The 16,027-nt window shown below is 36.4% G+C and overlaps 1 protein-coding gene across 1 annotated transcript in view; it reads left to right on the plus strand.

Moving 5' to 3' along the window:
* The window catches only part of tsc22d2 (TSC22 domain family 2), a 32,539-nt gene that overhangs the window by 14,262 nt on the left and 2,250 nt on the right, over positions 1 to 16,027 (plus strand). Inside the window, exon 2 of the mRNA XM_084416804.1 lies at positions 15,621 to 15,672. Within this exon, the coding sequence (XP_084272930.1) occupies positions 15,621 to 15,672 (52 nt within the window). The remainder of the gene's footprint in view (positions 1 to 15,620; positions 15,673 to 16,027) is intronic.

The following is a 16,027-nucleotide window of genomic DNA, read 5'->3' on the forward strand; positions in this document are numbered from 1 at the left end:
TCCTCAAAAAGATTGAATTCCTGAAATAACATTACAACTGTTGACTTTATATTAAAGTTTGTCCTTTGTAAACTCTTATTTAAATGTGTTTTAAATAACGGACTTAACATCTGTAACAAGTAACACCCTATTTACGCAGTTATTACATTGTAAATATAGCTACTTTTTTTATATTTTCATTTTTAAGAGATGTAATGTACATCTATAACACTATAATGTTATAATACCTCAGCATTAAATGACTAAAAAGTAGTTAACACTGCTGTGAGGGTGTTTCTAATACAACAGCTGAGAAAAAGTGATGGTGAATTTGACGTCTTTCTCTCTTCTGAACAACGTAATCAATCTCTCTTTCTGTTTTTTCCTCTTTTGTAAAGTCATGGAAATACTATCATGTATTTTTTCTTTTGCTATTGGACAAAATGGGAATATATTTGTTGCTGTAGTCTCCTTTTGACCACTAGTGTACCCCACAGGGATGGAAATTAGCACCCGCCACCAGCCAAATGCGGGTGATTTTGTGTTGTGGCGGGTAAACTCGCTTCACCTACCGGCCACCGTGGCGGGTAAATAAAAATATACTGTTTCACACAGACGGCGGACACTTTTAGAGGACATAAGTGTACGCTGAAATAAAGTCTTTCACCTCAGAAAAACGGACTTTCTTGTCCTGTCACGTCAGCCGTTATCCTGTCCTCGTAGCGAACACTCTTCAATTGCACGCGCATGCGGCGGCGCGCGCTGTGTATCGCCTCACTGTATATAAAGTGCAAAATAAACTACGAGTATGCAACGCCGTTACGTTGTAAATTACACAAAATAAAAGTAATGCAGGGATGATTTTCATTCTATTCATCAGGAGTAGTTTCCATGGTTCATTAACAGTTATTGTTAATATTGTGTATTCACCATGGTAACTGTCGTTTCCATATTAACCCCAAAATGCCACTTTTTTTTCCTTTGTGTTATTTTTTCATATTTTTAAATGACTCTAGTGGCTCATACCAACATTGTATTAACAAAAACTAGTTTGGGACTGCTATTTAATAGCTTTAGCATAGGCCTAATGTTTATTTATTAGTAGCCTACTAGTCATATTCTTACAATTTATGTTAAGTAAAGGAGGACAGTACTTGTGTGTGTGGAAATAGCTGGTTTCAATAAAACTACTTGTGACATGTCATATTTGGCTTTGACTTTGACTGAACATTTGCTCTCACTTTGCGGAAAAAATATTGTGATATATATCGTATATCGATATTCAGCCTAAATAATCGGGATATGACTTTTAGTCCATATCGCCCAGCCCTAGTTTCATTGTTGGGACTAAAAACCTAAAACTGGAAGCCATAAAAGACCACGAATCATTCAAATGCCACATCCAGGTAAAAAAGAGAAATATATATATATAAGAGAGAAAGAGAAAATGTCAATATTTCATTGAGACTTGAGTTTAAATAAACTGCTTAAGTATTGTAGATCTTGTAGTATTAATTTTCACATGCAGTTACACATTGTCGGTTAAAAACAAGAAAGTGGCTGGTAAAAACATTGAGTGACTGGTAGATTTTGAAATCCACCAGCCACAGTGGCCGGTGGACAAAAAAGTTAATTTCCATCCCTGGTACCCCAACTATGACTCCTTCCACTTCTGAGAGCCCTGGAAATGTGAAAATGGTCCATTGTTGACAGGTTTTGCGTTGGCATCTTTAAGGGCACTCGTCATACACACAAGAAGATGTTTGAGTGATTTAGGTTGACCTGTGTCGGTTAGAAATCAAGTGTGTTGGAGCAAACATTTTCTCAACTTTTGGATGTATGACTTTACTTCACATCTCTATGTCAGGGTTCCTCATTTATGGCCCCTTCATGGTTCAGTTTCCGGCAGAACTCGTTTGATAAGCTTTTAAATATAATATAACCTATATGACAAATAATGCCTATGTGAGATATATATGATATGTATGCCGGAATACACAACTTTTGCCCACATTTTTGCCCTGATTTACAGTCTGGACGAGTCTACGCCAGTTGCCAAATGTCAGAGCTAGCATATTTGACTTGATTGATTTAATTGAAAATTGCGATTTGCATGTTGGACAGATTTATTTCAGTCTCCATCCAACTGGAGAATTTTTCAACACCATTTTTCATGCATTTACCAACTATTTTGCATAAGTTTGTTGCATTTGGAATGACCTGAAAGTCTGGTTGTGTGTGTGTGTGTGTGTGTGTGTGTGATCCTTGCTCGTTTTTCCTCTGTAACATTAACAAAGTTTGCAAGTGTATGATGCCTAGTGTTTTAAAATCTGTTCAGACTTAAGTCATGTAGTCTTTCCCATCCTTAAGCTCCTGAACAGATTTTGAATTGGCTCTAAGAGTCCTTGGTAAATGTCTGATTAAAATGTGTCATTTGTTGATCTATTGCTCTTTCTTTTTGATATATTTGTTTGTTTTTTATGTGATTTTTTTTAAAGTACATTGAGTACTGGGCTTTCTTAAACCTCAAAGGCACACATTGACATTTGATTATGATTGAGAAGTCGTTGGTTCTTGAACAAAGGGAGGGTTGTGCTGACAGCGAGCCAGAGAGATTGAACATTAGCGTGACTCATAACTCTGTTGGGAAGGATGGTATTCATGTCAGATTTCTGATATTTTCTACATGTTCGCTCCTGTCCCCACAGAAGCACAGCGTTCAACCGTTTACACAAGTCAAGCCATTGCCCTGAATGAAAATCTGAGGCCTTTTGTTTTGTGACCCACATGCATTTGTAAGCAGGTCTAAATGACTGATTTATTGTGCTGTGACTCACCTGAATTTCCTGCAGAGTTTCATAATTAGATGAACCGAGGTGACATCTTGTATGCAAAACTATAAAACAATTTAACAGCTTCGTTGGTGGTTGCAGCACTTTTAGGAAAAGTATGAGGATAATTGTTCTAAATCATTAGGACAGTATATTTTTATTTTTTTGATGCTTGTCACAAGTTTGACGTCTCTCTGACAGTATTTATGGGACAAGCAAAGCGTGCGATATGTCTTATTTGACTATTTATCCTGCTCTTTTATCTTCATCCAGAACACTCCAGGGCTTTTAGTTACAGGCAGTTTCCATGAAATTACTTTTGTTTGAGAATATTTGCATTTTTACTCATTTGTTTACATCAAGTGCCAACATTTTTTTGGTTGGTAGAATTAGTTATTAATGATACTGATTCCACCAGTTATATCTGTGAGTCATCGCTGTTCCAGAATTACAATATATTTGTAAATTAATGTAGATTATTGGTAACACTTTAGTTTAGGGTCCAATTCTGACAATGAACTAGTTGCTTGTTAGCATGCATATTACTAGGATATTACCTAGCTGTTTATTAGTACTTATAAAGCACATATTAATGCCTTATTCTGCATGACCATATTCTACATCACTTAATCACCCAATACCTAAACTTAACTACCCTACTAACTAATAAAAAGCAGTAATTAGGAGTTTGAGGTAGAGATGCACCGATTGATCGGCTGGTGACCGGAATTGGCCGATTTTCCCGTGATCGGCCATGAACGGCGACCGGCCGGTCAGTCTGACATATGCCGATTTTATGCCGGTCAAATGCACTCGGGCGCCGCATGATTAACCTTTTGAGCGGTACGGTCTCATATATGGGATTGTTATTTCTGTGCCCCTGAGAGTAACGTTACGGTGCCACATTAAGCATGTTCAGTGACGTCGCGTCACTGCCAGATTCAAACTGTGCTTTCGCGTGTTGGCCGACGCTGAGCCAGAGCCGGACGCGTTCAGCGCTGTCATATATCACAACTAAGCAGTGTTTTCAACCTCATAATGTTTATTTTATTGTTCCAGATATTTAAATGCACATAAGCACGAGTAAAACAATACATTTGGAGTTTGTAAAATACACACTGATGTCTGTGGAAGCAGCAATAACAATCTATTCAAATATAATTTGCCGACATGTGTTATTCATATCAGTCAAACAAAAAATAAAGTTTACTCTATTCTTCTCAGTTCACCGGCCACTTTCTTGCATTTATTTCGGGAGAAACTGATGAATTCACGTGCTGTAAATCCGACTGACAGGACAACATTGCGGTGCCCATCTCATGTTGTAGATCAAGATTATTCATAAAGGTTTTCATATGTCTTATTTGACTATTTATCCTGCTCTTTTATCCTCATCCAAAACACTCCAGGGCTTTTAGTTACAGGCAGTTTCCATGAAATTACTTTTGTTTGAGAATATTTGCATTTTTACTCATTTGTTTACATCAAGTGCCAACATTTTTTTGTTGGTAGAATTAGTTAATGATACTGATTCCACCAGTTATATCTGTGAGTCATCGCTGTTCCAGAATTACAGTATATTTGTAAATGAATGTAGAATATTGGTAACACTTTAGTTTAGGGTCCAATTCTCACTGTTAACTAGTTGCTTGTTAGCATGCATATTACTAGGATATTACCTAGCTGTTTATTAGTACTTATAAAGCACATATTAATGCCTTAATCTGCATGACCATATTCTACATCACTTAATCACCCAATACCTAAACTTAAAGGGATAGTTCGCCCAAAAATGATATTTAAGCCATGATTTACTCACCCTCAAGCCGTTCGAGATGCATATGTCAATCTTTTTTCAGACTAACACATTTTCAGTTATTTTAGAAAATGTCTTAGATCTTTCAGTGGTTATAATGTGAAGCAATGGGGTCCAGCTGCTCCAAGTCGCAAATTGTGCATGCATCCTTCACAAAAATAATCCATCCGGCTCCAGGGGGATAAACGAAGGCCTTCGGAGGGTAATCCGTGCGGTTTTGTCGTAAACATATACATATTTAAAACTTTATAAACGAAAATAACTGGCTTCCGGTGGCGGTCGGCGCGCGTTCATGGAGATGGAAGCGTCGTGACGTAGAACGAGCGTGACAGCGCAGCCAGAGAGCAGAGCAAAACACGTCATATGCCAGCATCCATCGTCATATGCCAGCATCCATCTCCATGAACGCGCACCGACCGCCACCGGAAGCCAGTTATTTTCGTTTATAAAGTTTTTAAAGTTTTAAATATGTATATTTTTACGACAAAACCGCACGGATTACCCTCAGAAGGCCTTCGTTTATCCCCCTGGAGCCGGATGGATTATTTTTTGTGAAGGATGCATGCACAATTTGCGACTTGGAGCAGCTGGACCCCATAACCTCACATTATAACCACTGAAAGATCTAAGACATTTTCTAAAATAACTGAAAATGTGTTTGTCTGAAAAAAGATTGACATATGCATCTCGAACGGCTTGAGGGTGAGTAAATCATGGCTTAAATATCATTTTTGGGCGAACTATCCCTTTAACTACCTTACTAACTTATAAAAAGCAGTAATTAGAAGTTTGAGGCAAAAGTCATAGTTAATAGTGAGAATTGGACCCTAATCTGAAGTGTGACCTGAATAGTTATCTTGAGGGAATTGTTCACCCAAATAAATAAAATCTAATCTTTAATTGCCAGACAAAACGAGATATTTTGCAGAAAGTTCAAGCTGCCCTTCTCCATGCAATGAATCTAGTCAGTTATTTACTGAAAATCTTCCATAACTCAGCTTCTTATGATGCTCTATTTTACCCTGACATGTTATCAGTCGACTTATTTTGCAGTGAAAAGAGCAATTTGGACAGTTTCCCAAATGTCGCTCTTTTGGTTCAACAGAAGCTACTGTTTGTACCTGAATGTTTACCCTCCATTTCTCTTTTTTTTTTTGTAAAGATTTTTCCTTACTAAATCAGATTATGCAATCAATTGGACCTGATGAATAATTGAATTGGTTTGACCTTTTTTTTTCCTCTCGGATGTTCTTGGAAATGGCATTGACTGGCTAATTGAAGCACATTGCTGACCACTTAAAAGTCAGAGTTCAAATAAGAGGTTGTTTAATTTTGGTACTTTAAGTATTTCAGCCTTGCATCTTGTTTTAAATGTTAGAATGAAGAAAGAAACCAACAGAGCAAAGATATTAAATAGTTTCTATAGCTTGTCAGAAGAAGATCAAGAAGCTGCTTATCCAACAGGTGAAGTTCAATTGGGCCTTTACTTCTAAAAATAGCCAGACTTGGTTAATGACAGAACTTTGAACTGTGTTATGTAATCAAAGTAAACAAAATATCCTGCAAATAGCCATTTTCTCAACTGGGATATATGCTTGTAGGGAGACCTCGACAGAAACAAGCTGTATACTTCACAGCAAATCAGTCTTAAATCCACTAAGATTGATTGATCAATTACTTAAGATTGTTTTTTGCTTCAATAAAATCAGTGTATTCTTAGAAGTTGGGTTGACTGAAACGGCGTCTTTTCAGTTTCGAGTCGACTAGTAGCCTAGTTGTATCATTTCTCCCGATACTGCCCTCTGTAACCGGTAGGCGTGGCTTGGGCGCGTCCTCGTAGGGCAGCGAAGCAAGTGCATTCTGGGAGTTGTTGTCTTTCATCCACATGAGCCAAAAATACATTTTCTGGCTTTTCTCAGTCTAGAAGGCACCAACTTCTAATATAATTTCACATTTCTACTTCATCAGTGACCCAATTTAAATACACATTCATCATTCCAGCGGTGAAAGATCCCTTTAAGAGCCCCTCTTTTGCACACCATGTGCTTGGCATTGAGTATGAGCACTTGACTTGAATGCGAATGGCTGCCCACTGCTCCGGGGGTGTGTGTGTGTGTGTGTATGGGTAGGCCTAACACTCATATGTCATATGCTTGACTGTTGCACTTGCAGAGTAGAAATTCCAAGTATGTACAAATTCCATACTTGGCCTTTACGTCACTACACATGACTTTTGCCTTTTGCACTGTTGACAGCTGACTAAGTGTATGGGTTGTTGGACAGTTTGACAAGCAAAATGATTCAATGTTAGATTGATTCATTAAAGAAATATTTCACTTCAAAATGAAAATTCTGTCCTCATTTACTCACCCTTAAGTTGTTTCAAATCTGTATGAATTTCTTTCTTCTATTGAAGATATTTTGAAAAATATCGGTAACCAAACAGTTGATGGTATAGTTTATACTATGGAAGTTGGGTTATAAGTTCCTGCTCATTACAGTGGGGTTCATCGACTGTCTGGTTACCGACATTCTTCAAAATCTCTTCCTTTTGTCTTCAATAGAAGAAAGAAATTCATACAGACTTGAAACGTTTAAGGGTGAGTAAATGACATATTTTTCATTTTGAAGTGAAATATTCAATTGAAAAAGTGTGTTCATAGTCTCATCAGCATCTCTATCCTAATTGTCCCCATTAAACAATGAATGCTTGCAGATTTAAATGAGCTTTAACTAAGCTACTATATGCACATTGGCGAACTGCAGGAGGGCCCCTGTTGTAGAGCGTGCGGATGGAGGCGGTAACGGGGCCATTGGCTGATCCACATGAGTCCACCAGCGGTAGGAGGTCACTGATTCTAGGCCAGCTGTGTCCTGTCCCAAAACATTATGCAACAGCTCAACGAGTTAATTAGCGGCGTCTCTCAAGACTCTGGACTTGTTTACAGCAAATGGGTGTTGAGGATGAATCTCTCATGGCTTTGATTTGGAGCTGAAGGAATTACATAACCTTCACATGCCTTACAGGGAAGAGGCCCTGCTGCTTTTCCGTTGTATTTCTATGTAAACGTATACGCTTTTATATACCTATATAGGCCTAACACTCATATGTCATATGCTTGACTGTTGCACTTGCAGCATCTCGCGCACCACAGGCCATTCTGAAATGCCAAGTGCTCAAGTTAAACGTTTCTCGTAGCGATGCATGAAAATTTTGGCAACAAAAATATTTTTGGAGGGCTAAAATAACTGGCTGAAACGGTGATGTTTAAAAGCCCTGATGTGCTCACAGCGGAGGTCTTTTTCGTTCTTCGTTAAGGCGAGACACGGCACGCAAAAACATCGTTTTTTTTTTTTTTTTACTGGTCAATTTTGAGATTTTTGGATATTTGTCTTCAATAACGTCTTCTTTCAGACTTGTGGTGAAAAAAAGTCCGAAATACACATTTAGGTCTTTATTTTACTACACTTTGTCTGTTTGCGTCTGTAGATTTCTCATAAATTCAACAAAAGTTGACGTTCTTAATGATCCCGCTGCTCCGTGATCACTGTCTGCACCCTGTCATCACACACACCGTTAGAAAGCTCTCTCTCTCCTGTACAATGTTGTCGGATCCAAATATGGTCATTTCCTTTTTATCAGCAACCAATCGTGAAAGTAAAAGGGCTGAATGCGCAATCTCATTGGCTGATGATAAATCTTTAAAGCCCGTTTTCTCAAAATGACTTTTCTCTCATACTCCAAGTCCGAAATCTCCACTTCAGTAGCACCTATATACACCAAACTTTCCAGTCTTGTGCCTAGTTATATTATGAGGACATTTACAGAGGGATTTGTAAATATATTATTCCTAGCCTGATTTATATAACATTTTATTCCAAAAAACATGGCGAAAATATATTTTTTTACAGCTATTGACAGTATATTCTGATTTACAGGATAACAAAAGTAGATATCCATAAATCCCTCTGTAATTTTTTTCCCCATCTAATATGTGAACACAATGAAAAAAGCATTTTTAACCTGGCTTTATCCAATACTCAGATTTCGTTTTTTTTTATATGCAAATTAGCGCATATCTAATTTGCATATCTAATTTGCATATTTAAACATTAAATTACAGAAAACTTGTAATACATTTTTTTTCTCATCTTAATGTAGGTAATCAATTGGGAAAGTTTCATGGTGATATCTGCTAGCTAAAAAAATTACCCTATTCACCTGTAGTGTCTCGCCTTAAGGGATAAGAAGAAGTTGGAAATACCTTTGCAGCGATATACTGTTAGCAAACATCCTGAATCCCGACACCGTCCACACTAGGACTGCACGATTAAACTAAATTAAACCAAAATCGAAACCGTTAAATGACCGAAAACAGAGAGGGTTTTTTGGTTGAACATATGATTTATTAAAACAAACTTTTTTTAATAAAAAATAAAATAATTTTTTTGGAAGTATGAGTCTACTTTTTGAAAAAAATAAGAAAAATAAAAGTTGCACATCTCCCATGTGAACAAACATGTCTAATCAGTTGAATTCATACAACCTGAACTTATTTTTATTCTTAATTTATTTCTTATTATTTAAGATAATTATAAGATAAGTCTTATGAAATGTATTTTTGTTTCCTCAGAAATTCTGGGTTGTCTGGTATAATTTGCTTCAGTTATGATGTTGATTCACATTTTTCTAGATTATTGTGCAGAGTGATCAGAGGCATTTTACATACTTGCAAAATATGTAACCCTAAATTTCACTGTTTGTGTCCTTGGCACCAAATGACCAGCTAACATAATTTTACTAATCATATCATCAGCGCATGATTGCTACAAAAAGAAAGAAGGAATCACATTCTGGGGGTTTCAATTGCTGGGGTCAAATTGACCCCAGTGGGTGAAAAATGTTGGTAGATTTGAGGGTAACAGGAGGGTTAAGCTCTCTTAAAATATTAATTTTTAGCAAATATTATTTAGCAAACACTCTGAAGGAACAGCGTCAACCCTGAATCCATTATAGTCCAAAGCAAACTTTTAATACCTTATATACATTTTTAAATTGCTCTTCTATAGTATTTCAACTTGTTAATCTCCATGAAAATTGGCAATAAAGTGGCATTAAAAATTTAAAAAGTGGCAACCAAGTTCATCAGGAGGAAACAATTTTAAAAAACCAGTTTGGACTTATATATATATTTTTATATGAATTCCCTGTGAGTTCAGAAGAATTGTTTGTACGTGTTCCTCTCCACGTATATCCATGTTTGCTTTTATTACTAATTTCAGAGTGTTTTCTCCAGAACCCAGTGTAGTCATTTATACAGGAGGAAGTTAGCTGGAACAGACTGGAATTCAGGTTTTCTTTGTGAGTCACGATGCAACATGTAGATATAATCTACTACATCACACTCATGAACCATACGGTGTAAAACAGGACGCTGAGAATGAGATAAGATGTTGTCAGTCATGTCTACTGATGTTGCAAGAACCACATGATCCCACGACTTACAGGTGTGTTATGCTCATTCATACTAGTGGTCGGCCGATATTGTGTTTTTGATTAGCCTACTCTCTAAGATATTGGCATCGGCAAAGCCGATATGTGACCCTGGATCACAAAACCAGTCACATGGGTCAATTTTTTTTAAATTGAGATTTATACATCATATGGAAACTGATTAAATAAGATTTCCTTTGATGTATGGTTTGTTAGGATAGGAAAATATTTGGTCAAGATACAACTACTTAAAAATCTGCAAAAAAATCAAAACATTGAGAAAATCTCCTTTAAAATCCATTTGTGTTGGCGATTGTGCAGCATTCACGCACAAAAATAAATGTTTTGCATATTTACGGTTGGAAATTTATTAAATATCTTCATGGAACATGATCTTAATATCCTAATGATTTTTGGCATAAAATAAAAATCTATAATTTTGACCCATGTTGTATTGTTGGCTATTGCCACAAATATACCGGCCCGTCAAAATAAAAGTCTGGAGCGCCGTCAAAATAAAAGTCCCACTTCCAACACATCGGCCAATCAGAAAAACGTATTTGCCGATATTTTAAAAATGTTAAAATATCGGCCTTGGCGATATATCGGTCGACCACTAATGCATACTAACGAACTCAGCAAATTTTTTTTTTACAAATAATTCTTAAAAACTTGCGTCTGTTAATCAAGTGCCAGAGGTGGTGAATCCATATAATCATCAGAGGCCTTCAATATTTTAACGTGTATTTTTAAATAAATTCATGACTTTTTTTTTTCTTTTTTTATCTTTATATCCACTAAGTTTTTGAAAGATTAGGGATCTGACTTCCAAGTTTAGCCACTGCATTTTCTGGCAACAACTAGCGCCAATTCAGTGAGATTGAGTCATGATTGTTTTATTTGATTCGTTTCCTAGAAAGTAGACCTCTGGATCATGTGGAAACTTGTGGAATTGTGTACAATCCGGACAGTCTTTCCCTAAAGGTCGTATTTGGGTAAACAACTCCAAATTTAGAAAGGTTTATATAATCAGTTGGTGTGTGTGTATTTATATATATATATATATATATATATATATATATATATATATACACACATACAGTGCAATGCATAAGTGAATACACCCATGCTAAAGTTGACTAAAAAGAGGAATAAAAAAATCATATTTTGGAAATTGAACTTAATGCCTTAATTTAAAAAATTAGAAAAAATCCAACCTTTAAGGACACCAATTTTCTTTGTGAATGAATAATGTATCGTAAATAAATAAATGTTCTTCCTTAAAATACATGGTGCATAAGTTAGTACACCCCTATGTTAAATTCCCATAGAGGCAGGCAGATTTTTATTTTTAAAGGCCAGTTACTTCATGGATCCAGGATACTATGCATCCTGATAAAGTTCCCTTGGCCTTTGGAATTAAAATAGCCCCACATCATCACATAGCCTTCACCATACCTAGAGATTGGCATGGTTTTATTTCAGTTAGCCTAAAAGCTAGTTTGATTTGCATTGAGAGCAACATTATTCATTCACAAAGAAAATTGGTGTCCTTAAAGGTTGGATTTTTCCTAATTTTTTAAATTAAGGCATTAAGTTCTATTTCCAAAATTTGATTTTTTATTCCTCTTTTTAGTCAACTTTAGCATGGGTGTATTAACTTATGCATTGCACTGTATATATAGACACATGCAGTATTCATACGCAGCCAGTCTTCTTGGCAACAAAGACCCAGTGGCCACTGGAGACGACTTGGGGTTAATTGCAGCTTTCACACCTTTTTGACTTAAGAGCAGAAGTGATGTCCCTGCTTTTTAATGCTAATGCATTCATGAAATTAGGATTTACACATGAATGGTTCTAATCACCATCGGCCATTTAATGGAGGATTCTTGTAGACTAAGATATGCTTGACACAGCAGTTTACTGCCTGAAGGAACGTGTTGGCTTTAGTTGCACAGGATTGTGAAAGTTAAAGGCACTTGATGCACTTTGGAAAACGCCTTTTATTGTGTTCATGTTCGTGTTTGCATGCACGTGTGTTTGACGTGCCTGTGGTCCAGTTCCCTGATCAGGGTGCTGTTACTGTCGGAGTTGACACCAGGATGAGTCCTAGAAAGCACGTCGTGTTCCAGAAAAAAGTCTTCAGCTTGTTTGTAGGAGCACTGAGTGCACACAATTAAATTGGAGACTGGTGACTTCTCGTGGTCCTCGTCCTTGAGTGCACTGTACAGATACATTTGATTGAAAAACATTTGTTATATTCCATGTTTTTCCTGGTGTTCGGTGGCCATCGTAAAATATAGACCATTAAAAAAAGAAAATTTTGTTTAGTCATGATAGTGATGTAAAGCATGTGAAAAAATATTCAAATAAAATGTAAGCGTTTATTAAACAAAAATGTCCACCCTGTTAGAAAAAGTTACAAATAAAAAGCATACAATGTTTACTTTTTAAAGTAATGCAAATATTGATACTCTTGTTCATTGTCACTGAATAATTTGTTTTTTTTGTGTGTGCTGATTTTATGAAATTATTGTAAAAATAAAATAAAGAAAACGGCTTAACAGGGTGGACAAGTGGTGTAAAGGATGGATGGATGATTTCTTATGGACAACCAGTTACAATTTTACTGTTTTTTTTTTTTTAACTGGATTTAGATGGGAAACAATATGTAAAACATTGACAAAGAACTTTAAATGCACTACTTCAACTTTAAACACAAGTTCACTCTGTTTCTCTCTGTTGGGTCTTAAACAGGGTGGACGTTCTGACCTAGAATCAGCCAATGAGCAAAAACAAGCTCATTATGTTTCAATATTTTTGTATTAAAATGGATTTTTCTACTAACTTTTTTCATATTTCCCTTAACAGGGTGGACGTACTAAGGTTGACCACATCAAATTTGAAAGATAAAATTGGTAGAAATAGACCGTTAAAATTATCGAGGCTCTCACTCATTCTCGCCCAAGTTGATTTCCCTCCGAAAGAAGTGATGACATCTTTGATATGTCATAAAAAAAAAGTATACTTTCATTTATAGAGAAGGTATTCAAAAATAACAGGGTTGACAGAGGAAAAATTCTGATATGTGGTGGTTCAAAATGCTGTTAAATGTCTGATTTATGTTTTTAATCCACTTCAGACAGCTTTAACATTAATATTGATCAACATTTGAAGGCAGTAAGATCATGATCTTTAACTGGGGACACAAAAGGCACCGTGCGGATCCCAGGAAAATGACCGTTTTGTGTCTGTTTATATTATGTTAAGAGTGTAAGATTCGAGGAATGCTGTTTATTCACCTTTAACCACATTGAAATGTATGTCAGGTTTGTGCATGTTAACCATCTGTATAAATAGAAGCTACAGATCTACTTTTCCTTTGTAAACATATGTACTGAAAATAAAAGTTTTTTTTTCTTTTTTTTTCTTAAATCTTCATGTTTCTATTGTAAGATGTTTAAATGTGTTTACTTAAAATGCATTGAAAAGTCATCTGAATGGTTTTTGTGTGCAATGTTCATCTTGTTTAATAAAACAATCGCGATGAAGAAAGCAGGGTAGAGAACAGCGAGTTCAGGCATAAACTTGAAGCGGCGCTGCTGCGCATGCGCGCCAGCGTTCCAAAAACACCGAAGCGCGTGGAACATGCTGAAGACGTGTGACTCCGCCCCTCTCCGAAGCCCCGCCCCCCCTCGAGACAACAGATCCCTTAAATCCTGAGGAGCGCCTTCACTACTAACACACACTTCTGCATCTGAGACTAGCTGATCACCAACATGCGCTGCAAAATGAGCTATTGTCTACCGTACTCCCCCGGATCCTCTCCTACATACTCCGCCAGACTAATATCATACAGGGCACGATGCAGGTAAATGTTATGATTTCATAACGGAATTACATCGCGCAATGTTTTCTACAGATAGTTATTGCTGACATGTGCTTGTGCTTCGGGTGGCTTTTTCCCGAAGATACACTTTTTTATATACTTTAGTTGTGTGTCTATGTAAAAGTGCATAATTGTGAGAAATATATCTATGTAATATGATTATTATATTAGACTCGCACATGTTGGGTGTATTGTGGAATGAGGGGGATGTCTCGTACGCATCGCGAACTGCATTTATGAACACATCTAAACGCTTGTATTGAAAGTTGTACGCTTATACTAAAACACGTGTGCTCGTGCTGCTTAAGACTAGTATATTTATTTAGCACTTTATATTACATTTATATTAAAGCCTTGATGGCTTTGAATGAACACTAGATCTCACGCAGCGCATTGCACTCTAGACTCAAGACCATCGCAAAAAAATAAAAACAACTCGAAATTAAAGTGTAAAGTCGGACAACTTGTTTTAACGCAATGCTCATGACACACAATGATGTTGATGTGCCGCGCGTCTTCAATGATGAAGTTAGCGTAGATTGTAAGCAAGATCACGTGTCTGTGAAAGGCTATAACAACAACATTGAAGCGTTTGTTTTTATTTATTTATTTAAATTCGGTCACTCTTTTGTATTGGTTAACAAAGGTTTTGCCAACATAAACGTGATTTTACATGTATTTATAAAAATGGTAAATACGGTGCCAGATATGGTAAATTAGACAGCAGCAGTTAACTTAAAGTCCCTCTATAATCAAAAATGTTATATTTGATCACCAAAATGACAAGAAATATATATATTCATGCCTTGAAATAGCTTGAATGTAACTGCTTCATTCAGTATAGGTGTAATCATGAATATGCAAATTAAACGCCTTCAGTCACTCACACCAGCTCAGAATACCTGATCCCCTTTACTGTAGTGAACGCTGCTCAGTGGCAAGTGGGAATACTGGTTTAATTCAGACTTATACAGTGTATGTTTGAACCTGAAACTGATTCAGAAGAAGTGGAAGAGTGAATTATACAGTCGAGGACACCAGTCAGAAACACCAGCGATTTCAAACCGTGTTTTTCACTGCAGTTTTAAGGAGAAAATACTCAGCAATGGTGTTGGCTTATGAATTTGCACATGGTTTGTCTTAAAGCATATTTAAAAACACCACATATACATAAAAAAGAAGAAGAAGATTTTCACCACAGGGGGACTTAAATGTGCTGTAAACATCAGGAACAATGAGCATTTTATGTACAATTCTTGCACCATGCAATAGTATCACACCTTCATAACTCCATTATTAATGCACAAATTCTGAATATGTTTCTTAATTGGCATTGGAATATAGCGATGACATGTGTGTGCATTCCTGATTTTTATCTTGTACCACTGAATGTTTGGTTTTATAGGGTATGTGCTGATAAGCACAACAAGGAAATGTCATCTGGATTTACAATTCTGAGTTATTGCAGATGAATAGTTGGCAGTTCGTTAGAAGTGTGATTAAACTGACGTGATGCAACGTGCCTGACAGGACTTGAGATTATGAGATTACCAATGCAAACGCGTTTCTTCTTTTTCTAAAGCATTGTCTTTTGTGTTTGTCCTGCAGTGCCTCTGGTGCCAGTGTCGTGGCCATTGATAACAAAATAGAGCAAGCTATGGTGAGTATTTCAGTTCTTTCTTTAAAAATATAAATTTTTGTTGTTTTACTTGAGGCATAAAGGGAAGAAACGTCAAGGTCATACAACTTGTCAACTTCATTGAAGTACATCCAATCCAACTTCATTGATTGTTGCACCACATGACATTTTTTAAGCATTTAAAGGGTTAGTTCACCCAAAAATGCAAATGATCTCATTTAATACTCACACTCAAGCCATTTCTTCTTTTAAGCCGAACATAATCGGTTATATCAAAACTATCCTGTCTCTTCTAAGCTTTATAATGGGAGTAAAATGGTACCCGAGATTTTGAAGCCCAAAAAAGTGCATCCATCCATCATAAAAGTAATCCATA

Source organism: Rutilus rutilus (assembly GCF_951802725.1).
Source record: "Rutilus rutilus genome assembly, chromosome: 8".
Classification (NCBI taxonomy): Eukaryota; Metazoa; Chordata; class Actinopteri; order Cypriniformes; family Leuciscidae; genus Rutilus; species Rutilus rutilus.